The sequence below is a fragment of the Hippoglossus stenolepis genome, chromosome 8 (genome assembly GCF_022539355.2).
Source record: "Hippoglossus stenolepis isolate QCI-W04-F060 chromosome 8, HSTE1.2, whole genome shotgun sequence".
NCBI lineage: Eukaryota > Metazoa > Chordata > Actinopteri > Pleuronectiformes > Pleuronectidae > Hippoglossus > Hippoglossus stenolepis.
The window spans coordinates 1,058,850-1,075,633 of NC_061490.1; the positions used below are offsets into that span (position 1 = coordinate 1,058,850).

The window sequence follows — 16,784 nt, forward strand, 5'->3', positions numbered from 1 at the left end:
GGACTTTTTTTGCAGTTTTTTTCAGCCAGGTGGGGCCACCTTGATACATTAAAGGCTATAATCAGAGTTTGTCCTTTTAAGCCTTAGGTGCAGCACAAAAGTCTAAACTGAATGAATGTAAAATCAGTGTGGAGAGCACTGACCACTGTCATAGACTTACTGTTGTAGTCTGCTTTTTGAATTGAAAAACCTTATTTTTTAAATTACGGCACAATTGTTATAACAGTAACAGTCAAACAGTCAAACAGTCATTTCAAACAATGGACATTTTGGCCGATCCTCCCTTTGTGGTTGTTTGAGGGTTTCGACTTCGTTTTAGGCTTAGGGTTAGAATTAAGTAAGGGTAAGGGGCTGGCAAAAGCGTTATGCCTATGAGTTTCCTCGCTAAAGCTGTTTTCAGACCTGAATTGGCTACGGAGTGTACGGAGCAGTATGCCTTTCACACATGCACAGCACAGCCGGAGGTTCTCTGCACAGACGTGTTCACAACAGCAACAAATCCTCCGCATTATCAGGCGAGACTCTCTTGACATCTTCGTCTGTGTCTTCTATGTGTGTGACATCCCTATTTCACCAGTGAATATTTGTTTTCTGTTGGTTTATTTTATTTTTGTGCCCCCCCCCCGGTACATTTAATCAATCGATCAAATTCTAATTGTATAGCCCATATTCACAAATCACAATTTGTCTCATAGGACTTTAACAAGGTGTGACATCCTCTGCCCTTAACCCTCAAAAAGAGTAAGGAAAAACTACTAAACAAACCCTTTTAACAGGGTAAAAAGAACGTAGAAACCTCAGAGAGAGCCACATGTGAGGATCCCTCTCCCAGGACGGAGAGAAGTGCAATAGATGCCACATGTAAAGGAGAACATCAGAAAGATAAGGGTATTTGCTGCATTGACTAGAATAAACACTTTGTAGCATAATAGAAGGTCAATCAATGGATGGAGTATTGTCAGTAATGGTCGAGTATCTGAGGAGAAATATTGTATATCAAGCAGTCTTGTTGTAATCATAGTCCATGGTCAGCAGCCACCACGATCATGATCCACCATCACGATAGGATGCCACCATAGTACACAGTTATTGTCCACTGCCACCACCTTATGTGATAAGGAGGGAGAAGAGGAAGGAGAAGCTGGGAAGAGAAGCTCCGTTTGTCATGTGTCCCCCGACATTCTAGACCTATAGCAGCATAAGTAAGAGCAGGTCCAAGACAAGCCTGGACCGTCTCTAACTATAAGCTTTATCGTAAAGGAAGGTTTTAAGCCTACTCTTACATTTAAGCAGTCAATGCAAAATGTGTCCTAATCTTAAAGATCTGCTGTTAATTTGTCTTGAGTTTCTTTTGCCTCTGCAGCATTGTTTCATTGTTGTTTGCATAGTCTTCCACTTTCTACCTTTTGTTTGTCTCACCTGTTCAAATGTGTGAAGTACACTCATCAGATTGGCTCATTTTGTGAAGTACAATAGACACATAAACACACATCCATGCAGACATGGAGATTACAAGGAAGTAACTATGTTGTGTAATACAAGAAATTTAAATGAGCTGATATACCCAGCAAACTTCTGTAGGAATTCAGATGAAAGTGGTGTGTGTTTGTAGGTCTTAGAAGATTACAATGTAAATCTAGGTCCTAATTATTGGCAATTGTTACTTCTTCAGCTCTTATACACTGCTCAAAGAAATTAATTTAGAAATTAAATCACATATCAGATCTTGATGAATGAATTATTCAAGTTGGAAATCTTTACTGATGTACATTGTATAATTTGTTGAGAACAAAAGAACAGTCAATGAAAACCAAAATAATCAACCCATTGAGGTCTGGCTTCAAAACCACACCAAAAATCAAAGTAAAATGAAATCATAGGCTGATCCACCTTGTGTGAATTTCATCACATTGACTCAGTAGTGTGTATGGCCTCCGCGTGCCTGTATACACTCCCAATGACGTCTGGGCATGCTCCTAATGAGTTGGCTCATGGTGTCCTGGGGGATCTCCTCCCAGACCTGGATCAGGGCATCAGTGAGCTCCTGGACAGTCTGTGGTGGTACTTGGTGGCATCGCATACACCAATACATAATGTCCCATAGGTGTCTCCAGATTCTTTCCCGCCTGTCACATGTGCTTAGTGTGAACCTGCTCTAATCTGTGAAGAGAATGGGGCACAAGTGGCAGACCTGCCAATTCTGGTGTTCTCTGGTGAATGCCAATCAAGCTGCATGGTGCTGGGCTGGGCACAGGTCCCACCAGAGGACGTCTGTTCCTCATGCCACCCTCATGGAGTCTGTTTCTGACAGTTTGGTCAGAAACATGCACGTCAGTAACTTGCTGGAGGTCATTTTGTAGGACTCCGGCAGTAGTCCTCCTGTTCCTCATCGCTCAAAGGAGTGGACACCGGTCCTGCTGCTGGGTTGATGCCCTTTTAAGGCCCAGTCCAGCTCTCCTTTTGTAACGGCCGGTCTCCTGGTATCTCCTCCATGCTATTGAGACTATGCTGGAAGACACAGCAAACCTTCTTGGCACTGTACGTATGGATGTGCCATCCTGGAGCAGCTGGACTACCTGCGCAACCTGATTGGGTTGCAGGTACAGCCTCATGAATACCAGAAGTGACAAGGACACTCGCAGAACACAAAACTAGAGAAGAATCAGTCAGGAAGGATAAGGAGAGAACAATTGTCTGTGGTCACCACATATAAAACTGTTCCCTTTTTGGGGGTTGTCTTGTTTTAGCCTGTCCATTGCACCTGTTGTCACTTTCATTTCCACCAAAGCAGGTGAAATTGATTCACAATCACTTGATATGCCTGAAGTTTACCTGACTTGGTGTTATACTGTGACGATTAAGTGGTCCCTTAATTATTTGGAGCAGTGTAGTTTGTCATAGGTGTCTTTGTATTATCTTATATTTCCATTTATACCCAACTATCCTTGATCTAACATAGATTGGAGTGTTGCTCAGGACACATATTTGTGTCTGAACCTGACCTAAGTCAGAGATTTGTAACCAAGACTTGCCTGTACCCGACAGGCACTTTATTTCTGAATGCCACTTGAGCACGATGCAGTTAATGCAAGTCATGTTAGCTGTTAACCCTGTCACACTGTTATTGTTACCATGGACACAGCTTGCTTGTTTATCCTGATTGCAAGTGTGTAAATGACCTTGAGAAGGTATTGTTGTACATAGGCTATGGGTAGATTGTTTCAACAGAGAGAAGTCAAATGTTTGTGGGCTGATGTGACTGAACCAAACACAAACGTCAGGCTTGGGTAGAGTATACACCCTCTAATATTGACCCCTTTTTTATTATTTAATTTATGATAATTTAAATTATAGTTAATATGAAATAAAGATGTTGTAAATTTGCGTCTGGATACAGTACACTTAATTGTTGCTGCAGAGTTTTATGTACAGTTAATGTCATTTTTGCAAACATCCCCCTTAACAAACAATGTATGTTGCTCTTCATTCAACTGATGGTGTGATCAATTAGCTTTACTTAAATTCTTGATCAAAAGACTTGTGAGACAGGTATTAAAGTTAGCACATGCTTTTTATTGCTGTTCAACCTAATATGATTAACCTCATCTGTCTTTGGAATTGTGATTTCTGCTGTGACTTCCTGAATTGCTGGTGAATCAGAAACCAGTCCATCAAGTAAAAAGCATTGTCACTGTTGATCTTATGTATGCATCAATTCTGTCAAAGGTTGTTGACACTTTGTCCTCTCATCTCACCTTTTTTACTGATGCACCGATCAACTATGCAAACCTGTACCCTGACAGCTGTGATACCGAATGAGCCAAGTGTCTAAAACTATGTTGGAAAACCACAGTGTTTATTGTAACTGAGGATTGGATAGCATTTATCAGAGAAATAAATGCATACAACTATCAATGACATTAACATACAATAATATTTGTTTTAGATCTTGCATCATAAACTTGTCACACGATGATCACTGTTCCTGATGACCATTGTTTATCAAAATTCAATTAAGATGATGCTTTATATAGTCAAAATTAAATGTTCATAATTAATGTTTTATGCTCAATTGTAATAGGCCATTATTAACTCAGCTAAAGACTATTCTTGACACAGTGGTGTACCTACTGGCTGCCAACAACAGAATGATTGATAATTCCTCTTCTCTCCTCAGTGTCCAGCTATAAAATATTGATTTGTTTTGACACTTTGAATATTGTTTAATTTTGACTTTGAAGAATGCTTATGTGTCCAACAAAAAAATTGCATTGTATTTCTATTCAAACGCATTCATACTATGACTGAATTATTCAAATCGATATCATATTAACATATCTTTTTCACACTTTGCTTGTCTTCCTCTCTCCAGGTTCTGTTGCATTAGTTTCACAACAGGTGACCCCCACCCCTCCGCCAAAATCCGGCTATTAGATGTGACCACGAGGTTGATAAGGCGAAGCCACCATGTCTTAAACACAGACGGGCCCTCTGGAGCCCTATCTCCCCACCCTGGCCAATCTTCCTCCTCCCTCATCCACCACCTTACCCCTTACCCAATCCCCATCCCTCTCCCAGACTTCCCTGGACATGTGAGGGACAGGCTACCTAACCCTGGCTCCCCACTGGCACATCCTTCCCCTCCCTCAGGAGAGATGACCCTGCAGAAGCACCAGCCGCTGAGTGGTGGTAGTGGTGGGGTGATGGGTTCAGACCGGGACCTGCACTCCACTGCTTCCTCCATCTCCCTGCCCTCGGTGAAAAAGGCCCCCAAGAAGAGGCGCCTCTCTTTGACGTCTCTTTTCAGACGGCGAGGATGGGAGCCCAAATCAGGGCGCCAAAGGTCCCGAGAGCTCCAGCAACCTGGACCTAGTAGCCTTGGAGGGGTGGATGGCATCGCCAGCATCGAGAGCATCCACTCTGAGATGTGTAATGACAAGAACTCTGCCTTCTTCTATGTGGCTGGGACCGGAGCTGCCTCTGCCTCTGCTGCTGCTGCTGCTGCCACCACCTCATCTGCCTCAGGGCCTTCTTCCTCTACCTCCTCCTCTTCCTCCACCTCAAGGGGAGGGGGTGGGGTGGGAGCAGAGCTACTGGAGTGCCCGCTGTGCCTTCTGCGCCACTCAAGGGAGAACTTCCCTGACATCATGACCTGTCACCACCGGTCCTGCATCGACTGCCTGCGCCAGTACCTGCGCATTGAAATCTCAGAGTCACGGGTCAACATCAGCTGCCCAGAGTGCTCAGAGCGCTTCAACCCGCACGACATCCGCATGATATTGAGTGATCGGGCACTCATGGAGAAATATGAGGAGTTCATGCTGAGGAGATGGCTTGTGGCTGACCCTGACTGCCGCTGGTGCCCTGCACCAGACTGTGGGTAAGCATACAAATAGACATGAGTGTTCTCTAAAATGTTTGGTTGTAATGACATTTGTGAGGGTCACCTTCATTAGCTGATCAGCAGACCAGTAGTACGCCACTAATGTTTTGATTGACACTTGTGACTTGTTAAAAGGGGTTTTCTCAAAACTTTAGATGGGAATATGTCCAGTTATATTTATTATATTCTGTATATCTTTAATGTTTTTTCATATGGGATCACAGGACCATGTGTCAAAAATAGCCAAGGAAAACAAAACTTGACGGTAGCAGTTGCAACTCATCAGACAGGTCAGCTATTTCTTCTCAGATAGACTGAGATAGAATTTATGTTGATAAAAACTTGTTGGCTGTACCACTGCAGTACACAGTGTTTTTATCAGCCACCGCCTTGCTTCCTCTCACATCTATGTTTGTTAGACAAGAAAGCAAGTGTGTTTCTTGTGCAACAACAGGTTGGTTTGGGTTCTGAGGAAACTACAGTGCCCTTCCTTTTTAGTTTTTCCTTTTCTCTGCTCTATCCTTTCCTCCTGTTCTGAATCCAGTAGATATGATTGTGTGATATGTTGTTGAAATATTGTCATTTGTGTTATTGTATGTTTAATTTATGTTTTTATTTATTGAATGGATCTGCCCATTGATCCAAAATGAATTTCAGTGTAAACTAACAGTAAAGTTATTTATTTTGAATTTAAAATTAAATTCTGTATCAGCACAGTTAGAGTAAACGTTTGCCTATTTACACTGTAATCTCTATCTATCTCTCTATCTAGTTGTTGTATTTTTTCAGAGTAGCAGGTGCTGCGTTAAAGTACCGGCACATTAACTGTCGCAAACGTCAATATACGGCTCTCGCCGGTATTGGGTAGCTAACAGTTAGCTAGCATGGCTGAGGCTCCTAAAAAGAAGGTGAAAACGTTCAGAATACGAAGAGGAATTTCTTTTTACCTTGGTGAAAGACAAGTGTATGTTGTGCCAGCAAACACAAGCACTGTCTAAAAGAGGACATCTGGAGCGGCACCACAATACCAACCAACAGAAAATCAAAGACCGCTACCCATCAACTTTCCGTGCTAGGAAGTTGACGAGCTAAAATCGAATTCGAGTTGAAGGCTCAGCAATCGCTTTTCACAAAACCTCCTGCTCAAAATAAGGCTGCTACTGAAGCATCATTTCATCACTTTTTGGTTTAAGACAAGAAGCCTTTTACAGATGGCGATTTATTCAAGGAAGCAATGAACATTGCTGCAGAGACTGTTGAACAAGACTTCTAAAACAAAGACATCAAAACTAGAGGTGTGAAAATGTCTTGACTGGACGACTGAATCGATGCAGTGACAGAACGTAATCCATTCATGTTTCTGTTACGTTCATTGTTTTAGGGATGTCCTGCCGCTGCATAATTATAACCAGCAATGCTTCAGTATCAGGACAGATGCACATTTAAGGTCCCGTCGTCCTGTGTCGCAGTCTCCTGTCGTAGTCTCTTTCCTCCTCACTACCCCTCTGACCTGCGTTCACTTTACACTTTAACAATAGACACCAGCACTGATCAGAAGTTATTAGGATACGTACAGGACTGACGTTTACTTTGTGTTTGTTTGAGTCGCTCTAGAGTTTATGAGACACATGTTTAAACCTGCTACACAACAAGAGACGTAACTAATATATAATCAGAGTTTGTCCTTTTAAGCCTTAGGTACAGCACACAAGTCTGAACTGAATGCATGTCAAATCAGTGTGGAGAGCACTGACCCCTGTCATAGACTTACTGTTGTAGTCAGATTTTTGAATTTAAAACTTTATTTTGTGAATCACAATTGTAATAACAGTAACAGTCTATAATACTTTTTAAAGCACTTTCTTAACCCTTGTGTGGTTCCTGCTTCCCCCGGCTGTTGGCCCCCTCACATAGCCCACCCCATATTAGGACGCACACGTAGGGCAATAGACAAGTGAGCAGCCCTTGCAGATGTATTTGTTACACCCGCGGCACACGGTGTGAGTTTTATAGTCCTTTTTCCTGGGGCATATCTGACACCTCTTACTCGCCCCGCTAGGGCTATGGAGGAGGCCGGACACTCGGGTCGAGCGTCGTCATCGTCGTGGTCAATAGCTTTCTGTGCGGCGGCGGCTTTTACTGCCTTCACAACCGCGGCGGACGCTTCCGTGCGGGGGATGCGCTCCCTTCGTGCGATGAATGGAGTCACGAGAGCCTTTCCCAGCTGCTCTAGGAACACCCTCCGCTTGTTCCGCTTGCCCCGCATCCAGTCGGGGTTGATCTCTCTCCATATCACGAAGGCGTTTTAGGAAGAGACGTCGAGAATGTTGTGAAAGACGACCAGGGGCCAGCGCACGGTCATCCTCCTGCAGCTGTACGTTCCGATCACCTTGTCTAGGTTGTCCACGCCACCTTTGTTGCGGTTGTAGTCAAGGACGATGACCAGTTTCCCGTCCTCGCGGTCGCTGACGTCGGCCTCGGCGTGCCGCGTGCTCAGGAGCACCATGTTCCTGTTTTCTTTGGGATGTAGGACACCAGAGTGGCGGTGGGCGTGAATGAGAACACCGCTCTTCCCTTGACCGTGAGCAGCCCGGTTGGGAGCTCGGGCTTGTTCTTCCGAACCGACCACGTGATATTCCTCTCCAGGAGCTGCCGCGCGAGTTCGTAGGAGGTGAAGTAATTGTTGCACGTGACGTTACGACCGTGCAGTGCTCCGTTACATCGAGCACTACCCGCAACCCCTGGTTCCGTTCTGGGCGTCCACTGCTCGGCTTTCCGGTGTACACTTGCATCTTCCAAGCGTAGCTGGATTTTGCATCGCAGGCCACTCACGACTTGATCCCGTATTTCGCCGACTTGCTGGGCATGTACTGTCGGAAAGGATACCGGCCTAGGGAGAACAAGAGGAGGAGAAGAGATGAGAGGAGAGGAGATGAGGACGAGGACTAGCAGCCGCTATCTACACAACAAAATAACATAACATAATAATAATATTTTTAAAAAAGGAAAAAAAAGACTAACCTCTGAACGGAACCAGTTGCTCGTCCACGGTCACTTTGGGCCCCGGGTTGTAGAGGCGCAGCAGCCGCGCCACCCACGCGGGGCATCGTGGCATGAAATATCGCCCGGCCGCTCTCTGCGTCCCACAGGCTGGCGGCGGCCTCGCCCCAGGACCTGTACACGCCCGCTAAGATCGTCCATCCCTTTCCATTTGTCGCCGTATTTTCGACGACCCTCCCGATTCGTCATCTCCAGGATGATGTTCTCTACCGTCGGCGTGATGAACAGGCGGAACGTCGAGGCTAGGTCACCGGTGCGGGACGTCGTGTGGCCCGGGGGGACCCTGCTTTGAGCCGCAGCAGAGGAGGAGGAGCAGCGGCCCTCCTCTCGGCCATACGCCCTCGAGGACCATGTTATTTCCCCGTTTCTTGACGGGAAGGTCTCTCTTTCCACGAGTCCGGTGGTGGTGGTGGTGGTGTCGCCGTGGTCTTGTCCTTCTTCTTCCAAGGATGACGAATCTGCAGAAGCATCACCCACTGGGTCGTAGTCTTCGTACCTGGTATTGACATGAATCCTGAGCGATCCGATCACAAGCACGTCACTTCACACCTGCTATTGGAATACCTCCCTGCTTGTGTCTCCTATGACCACTTGTGACTGGATCTCATTCCTCACACTATGTTCTGTTCGCAAATGATGCTGTTTGCATCAATGTTGTGAATCTCGCTTTACAATGAAGTAAGTTTTTACTCACTTGGGTCCGTTCACACCTGCACTTAGAGCTGTCCACTTGTGATTGGATCATTTGAGATGGATGTTTAAACCAGGTCTGAACAGGGCGTGAGAGACGGACTGAGCTGTTCAGAGTATCAGCTCTGTGGGAGTCATCTTGAACAGAAAGTTTGGTGTCAGTGAAGATGGAGCAAAGCTTTTTTAATTTTAAATCTGAGGTCCCCTTTTAAAGGATCTTGTTCTTTTGAAAACTGGAAGCAAACCATTGAATAACTGAAAGAAGTTGAAAAACATTTGATAAAATAATGCGTGTGGGTATTTATATGATTTGTTTGTCCTCTACTAGATATGCAGTGATAGCCTTCGGCTGTGCCAGCTGTCCTAAGATCACGTGCGGCAGGGAGGGCTGTGGTACTGAGTTCTGTTACCACTGTAAGCAGCTGTGGCATCCCAACCAAACCTGTGATGCAGCACGGCAGCAGAGAGCGCAAAGCCTGCGCCTGAGGACCGTCCGCTCATCCTCCCTCAGCTATAGTCAAGAGAGCGGAGCTGCAGGTTAGCTGCCTACGCATGCAAGTGCACACACACATACATACAAAAACCTTGAACCCTATGAACATTCATTCTCTGTCTCTCAGCTGATGACATCAAGCCATGTCCGCGTTGTGCTGCTTACATCATCAAGATGAATGATGGAAGCTGTAACCACATGACCTGCGCCGTCTGCGGCTGTGAGTTCTGTTGGCTCTGTATGAAGGAAATCTCAGACCTGCACTACTTGAGGTCAGTAAATCCACACAAACGCATCGCTTTCTTAAAGGGATAGTTCATCGAAAAATTATAAGTCACTCATTATCTAGTCACGACTATGCCGATGGAGGGGTGGATGAAGTGTTTGAGTCCACAAAACACTTCTGGAGTTTCAGGGGTAAACTTTGTTGCAGCAGAATCCAATGAGCCCTCTTCAGGCGTAATAAAACAGAAAAAAACACAACATGCCTCCATACTGCTCGTGTGGTGTTATCCAAGTGTCTTCAAGCCTCAACATTCATATTCAATTCGAAACGAGGTCATTTACACCGTGTTTTAAGCCTAAAAGTCAACAGGAAGTGGCTAAGCTAGCTGCCTTAGCCACACAAGGGTGTGTCCGAGGGTCCATGAATGCACCTTGTAGAAAGATCAGTGGACATTAGGCTAAAAACATGGTGTAAAATTACCTCGTTTCGAGTAGAATATGAATGGACTCACCATTAACTTCAGTTGTATTGGATTCTGCTGCAACAAAGTTTACCCCTGAAACTCCAGAAGTGTTTTGTGGACACTTCACCCACCCCTCCATTGGCATAGTGGTGAGTGAATTTTCATTTTTTGGTGAACTATCCCTTTTAAGTACACATCAATGTACAATGTCCAACATAATATCATAAGCCAATCATAACGGTCATTCAAATTATGTCCAGGCCAATAAGAACTAAACTACGTACTATTTTGGTTTTGTGAGATTGTGTGTCACTTTTATTTGTGGCAGTTTACAAGATCTTTTCAAGTGATTATTACTCTTCAAACTGTTGAGCTGTCTGGCTAAATAACAATAAAATATATTAAATCAATCAAAAGCAAGTCAGCACAGTGAAGATCTTAAGTCAACATCTGGAAAATGTTTTTTCATTCAGTTGTGTGATAGGAAATGTAAAAGCTGAAGTGCCATTACACTAATCTATGGCTGACTAATATACATTTTTCTTTTTCTCTTTCAGTCCATCAGGCTGTACTTTCTGGGGAAAGAAGCCATGGAGCAGGAAGAAGAAGATCCTGTGGCAACTGGGAACACTTGTGGGGGCCCCTGTCGGCATCGCACTCATAGCCGGCATAGCTATTCCCGCCATGATTATCGGCATCCCTGTTTATGTGGGAAGGAAGGTGAGGCTCGATAGGCACAGTGTTTGTATTAGTATATTCAAGTTCCACTGCTCGTAATTCTTACTACATGATTGAACATTGACTCATTCAGTCGCTGCTAAGATTTACTGCTCTAACACTTGACTGTATTGAGCTGGATGGATTATTATAAAACATTGGGCTTCATTCTCAATGTTTCATTTTAATCATTTGAATAGTTCCCTTGTTGTGGAATTCACCTTCTTACACAGAATTCCAGCAATATATTTTTAGTGGTAAATATACTCTATGGTGTTGCATAACATCGTACATATCACCGTTGTCAGTTATGGTAATAAACATGACCAGAAACAAGTACTACATATAAATCATTAACTAACCAGTTATACAGAAAGCGACTTTCGTCTGTTTCTCAGACTATGAAAGCTGGCTTAGGACATTTCCAACCTTTGCGTCTGTCTACACACTTATGTTGTATCACACATCAGTTTAGGTCTGTAATTACAGTTTGACATTGCAATAAAATGAACGCATTCAGACTCGGACTGCAGAATTCCCCTCCTTCGCCTGCGAAGAAGAAAGCAGAATCAACCAACTTTTTCCTTTGACTAATCCAGAGCAAATCCAGTTGTGATCACCTGACACATCTGAACCATCTGATTATGAATCACCCGCATTTAATGCACTGAACAAATGTAGCTGCCCAGACGTGGTATTGAATCTGTTTACACCAAAGCCAGGGCCAATTTCTTGCTGTATGGTCATATTACATTACATTACATGTCATTTAGCTGACGCTTTTATCCAAAGTGACTGACAATTACATTTAGGCCATTTTTTGGGGCTCAGCATCTTGCCCAAGGACACTTCGGCATGGGCTGGAATTCGAGCCACTGACATTCTGGTTGGAGGACAACTGCTCTACCCCCCTCAGTCACAGCCTCATACTCTTAAGTCTTGTAGTAGGTTTACGTTGTCCCTTATAAGTTGACTGATGTATGATAATAGCAACAAGTAGTCTTTTTGGGAGGTAAGTAAAGCATCACACTTCCCAGCAAAAGACAAGTAGGCAAACAGGTGGGAAAAGGAAGAACCTTAGTGTTCTTCTTATGTGATGTTTAAATGAAGACCGTTTGTTTGAGTCCTTGCTGTGAGAACCTGTTTGTTCCCTTTTCTCTATCAGATCCATAACCGCTACGAAGGCAAAGATATTTCCAACCACAAGAGGAACCTGGTGATTGCTGGTGGGGTGACGCTCTCCGTCATTGTGTCACCAGTGGTAGCTGCAGTCACTGTCGGTCAGTTTGTTCTCTAATACCGCCGAGCTCCTTCCTGTGTCTCTTGTGTGTCTCTGCCCTGCTGTAACTCTCTGCACGCCTGGAGATCTTCATTGACATAACCTTGTTTGCCTTTGGTGTTCACATTATGCAAAAGTTTGTTTCCAAAGTCAATTGGATGTCTCGAGAGTTGCGCATAAGGATGGTCCAGTGGAAGAATGGTCTAACCTTTCCCTGTCTCTTTTTCACCCTTCAGGCATCGGCGTTCCAATCATGCTTGCGTATGTCTATGGTGTGGTGCCCATCTCTCTGTGCCGTAGCGGAGGTTGTGGCGTCTCAGCTGGGAATGGCAAAGGAGTTCGTATAGAGTTTGATGATGAAAATGACATGAATGTTGGCAGTGGGGCAGCTGCCACTGGTAAGTTTTAGGGGCCCCCACAGACCCCTGACCACACTCGCATCCAAAATCCACCTTTTGTGATGATGCCCAAGTCAGCAAACATCACAGTTTGTTTTTTGCTCATTACAGAGTCCTGATTTAAATGTAATCTAGTGCAGGTTTAACAAATAATTTTTAACAAAACTGAAAATCTAAAGAAATGTGTGCATCTTCTGTTACAACAACTGCTTGGAGAAAAAGCCTCAAGTCCAGACAGTTTTATCCCTTTTTTGTCTATTTTTAATGTTATTTCATGATGGTATCGTCTCTGTAGACACTACATCCGTGGCAGACACAAGGAACAACCCCAGTATAGGTGAGGGCAGTGTTGGGGGGTTGACGGGCAGCCTGAGTGCCAGTGGCAGCCACATGGACCGTCTGGGCGCCATCAGGGACAACCTGAGTGAGACGGCCTCCACCATGGCCTTGGCTGGAGCCAGCATCACTGGCAGCCTCTCAGGCAGTGCCATGGTCAACTACCTGAACAGGTGCTGAAACAGAAACACACACACACGTTAATGCAACCTTGGACCTTGTGGTGCTTTCTTGTGTCGTCTTATCTCCCCCCTCACATGTTGTCAGGCTGGAGGTGCAGGCTGATGTGCAGAAGGAACGCTGTAGTCTCAGCGGTGAATCTGGCACCGTCAGCCTTGGTACAATCAGTGACAATGCTAGCACCAAAGCAATGGCTGGATCCATTCTTAACGCCTACATGCCCCTAGACAGGTGAGCATGATTAACTTTTTATTAGGATAAATCAGAGTCTGTTCATTGGCAGCAGATTGTTGTTCTGTGTAGCTGGAGTCCTCCCAGAAATCTTTATTATAAAACAGATTGCAGATGTTCAAACATGATGTTATTATAATGTGGTGCAATAGTGTAATTTCCATTGTTTTCTATAAAGAGTGCCAGGTTGAACCCAATGTTTTCACTATTGAAGGATCAGGGTTTTTAACATAGCTCCTGTCCCTGCTCTGCCACAGAGTGTTTGAATAGTGTTCTCTTTTCTGTGATTGTTATTTTAACAAAAAACATTAATTGAATAGACCAGCATTTGTTATTTACTAAGCAAGTATTTAGTATTAGGCATGTTGGCAAATGTCAGCAGTTGCAGACTTGAGAAGTATTACAGCTTTCTGAGGCGTATTGCTTAATCATGTGACATGTACAAAGATGTACACTCTCACGTACAAACCTACAGACTGTACATCCAGTTTTTTTTAATAGCTTTTTGTCTCTGTACTCTTCCAGAGATGGGAACAGTATGGAGGTCCAGGTTGACATTGAATCCAAACCTAGCAAACGACGGCACCACAGCGGCAGCAGCAGTATAGATGACGGTAGCCACGTTGGCCGCTGTGGCTGGACCTGCCCTTCTAATGGCTGCACCTCCTCAGAAGGCAAAGGAACCTCTACCAAGTGGGCCAAAGAGGCCTCTTGCTGCTCCTCCACCAGCTGCGGGGGAAAAAAGAGTAAAGGCAAGCTACGCAAGAAAGGCTGCGGAGGCACAAAGATCAACGAGACGCGGGAGGACATGGATGCTCAGCTGCTGGAGCAGCGCAGCACCAACTCCTCCGAGTTCGATTCTCCTTCACTGAGCGGCAGCCTGCCCTCGGTGGCTGACTCCCACTCCAGCCACTTCTCTGAGTTCAGTTGCTCCGATCTGGAAAGCATGAAGACGTCCTGTAGCCATGGCTCCGGTGGAGGCGATTACAACATGCGCTTTGCCACCGTCAGCCCCTTACCTGAGGTGGAGAATGACCGTCTGGAAACCTGCCCCACTTCTTCATCGTTCTCGTCCCAGGAACAAGGAGCTGTGATCACACCCCACTCCCCCACATCCACCTCCTCTTCCCTGGGCCAGGGCACAGAGCTCTCGCCCCTCTGCTTCATCACAGAAGAGAATGTCAACCTGGTGTGTCAGGCTGAGCTGGACAGCAAAACTGGAGAGCAGCTTAAAGAAACCAACAACAACCACCACCGACCGCAACAAATCCAGCAGCAGCCCAAGAACTCCTGTATACAGACTGAAATCTAAAATCTCAATACCTTAAGTGCTGCACAGATGCTGTTTTTATTCAACATCCTGTCCTCCACTAAATTAACAATCAGCTTACACTTTAGCCTGCATTTTCTGGTACTCCCTTGTAAAGGGAACATGTTATTTGGGGATTTGTGTCCTTCATGAAAAAACGTTTTAGTAAAATAGAACTCTGTGCCCACTGAGTGTTGAAAGGCTCGCTGGAAGTATTAAAAGGTTACCAAAGTGCAGCCATGTGAGAATAGTTAAGGTTGTGAATGCTGGTGTTTCTCCCTGTGTGGCCTGCAGACTGCTGACACATTTCTGACAGTTCACCTTCTAGCCACTTGTAACAGAAGACAGCACACTCATTTAGATCTGTGTAGGTTATGATAAAACCACGGTGCCAGTTTTGCTACTATTTGATTCTGGCTTTTTAATGCAGATGCAACACCATGCAGTAATCTTAATGTTTCAGTTCTTGAGGTTGACAACAACAGGGACCAGGCAATGTGACTCACTAGTTCCTCTTTTTTTTTTCTTTTCAAAAATGTATAAGTCGCAGAGGAGCCTTTGTGCTCCTGTCTGTATTTATTATTAGTTTCTTTCTCACCTGGATGTATAATTATAATGACTGAGCTCAACATTGTTAAACAGTTTAGCACTAAAACGGACCTGTAACACATCCAATGGTATCTTTAGATGTATGCACAGATGGCTGTAGACCCTTTGTGGGAAGTGGTGCTTGGCAGCCTGGTATCCACTGAGTTTTGACCTGTAGCCTGAAAACCCTTATATGTGCTTTTAGTGCTAAGAAGACTCTGGGAGCTCAGGCTTTGTTTAGTTCTGTGAAAAGCTTTTGATGATAGGTTTGGGGGGTGAGCGTTGATTTGAGAGAAGGTCTCTGGAAGGCCACAGTTGTCCAGATATTATATTAACATTAACCAATGGGTTGGTCAGTTCTTCAAAATTATGATTTTTTTTACTTTTCAAAGGTGATTTATTCAAGCTGATGGTCTCGCCTCACTGAGTAAGAGAGAGCTTCGATATCTTTCTTTGTAAACTCATGGTGCCTTTAAGAAGTTGTTTGTGTTGTTTGTGTCTCTCTCTCCACTGTGTCTTCAAGACTCCAAACAGCAACTTATTGTAGGTTACAGAATGTCTATCTGTGTAGGGGTTATGCATTTACATACAGAACATACTGTGGTAGACATGGTAAATGAAAACTTTTCAATTGCCTACCAAAGACAGCACTCAGGCTCTTGTTAAATCTCATACCTTTGACTTGTCAGCTGTACACAGTGTGGTGCATCCTTTTACACCAGGAGATGAATGAAGACAAGACCCAGGATTATACCGACATGCAGAACGCTGTTTCATACACGCTTCACTAATGCTACGCAAATAACTGAGGCTGCACAACAGCCAAAGGCACCTGCACTGTTTACTCTATTTCTTATTACATTGATATTCTGCAATGCACAAGGTTGATAGGGATACATAGTTTTGTTTTGGGTTACCTTCTCCTACTGATTTTCCTGTGATTCTTGTTGGCAATCGGTGCTGCTGAGCAGACTTGAAGTCAAAATCGGTTTCCAGCACTTTTCCCTCTTACAGAGTGTTTTGCTGATGCCTGTCTTTACAGCTCAGTGGTCAGCTCTATTGAGGCCACTGAGTCGGATCAGGTGAACCTCTACCAGGTAGGTAAAAGCAGCCTGAATGGTATTTTGACTCTAGGCTGTTACTGATTGAGTCCTCAATTTGGTTGGGTGGATAAGGCTACAATCTGCAGTCCTCCCTGAATCCATACAAAAACATTATCTGTTTATCATTCTTCACCGAAACAAAAACCTGTTATTCATTCTAATTTGAACACCAGTGCCAGATATAATTTGTAATTTGTGCAGAATGGCTTAAGGTAATTGTATATTTGTTTGGTAATTTGCTTTACTATATGCGTGTAAATGCATATCAGAAAAATAAAATATGATATATGATGTGTTGTCCTCTGTTTTTCAGGTTAATACAATGCTT

At 44.3% G+C, this 16,784-nt stretch overlaps 1 protein-coding gene across 1 annotated transcript; it reads left to right on the top strand.

The window, feature by feature from the left end:
- Positions 1–4,377: 4,377 nt before the first annotated feature.
- On the top strand, positions 4,378–16,747 carry LOC118113487 (E3 ubiquitin-protein ligase RNF19A). Its single transcript, XM_035163236.2, has 9 exons — positions 4,378–5,380; positions 9,462–9,670; positions 9,754–9,898; positions 10,873–11,035; positions 12,198–12,312; positions 12,548–12,709; positions 13,005–13,218; positions 13,313–13,456; positions 13,982–16,747. The coding sequence occupies exons 1-9, from the start codon at positions 4,656–4,658 to the stop codon at positions 14,766–14,768; spliced, it is 2,664 nt and encodes an 887-aa protein (XP_035019127.2). The 5' UTR covers positions 4,378–4,655; the 3' UTR covers positions 14,769–16,747.
- Positions 16,748–16,784: the final 37 nt, after the last annotated feature.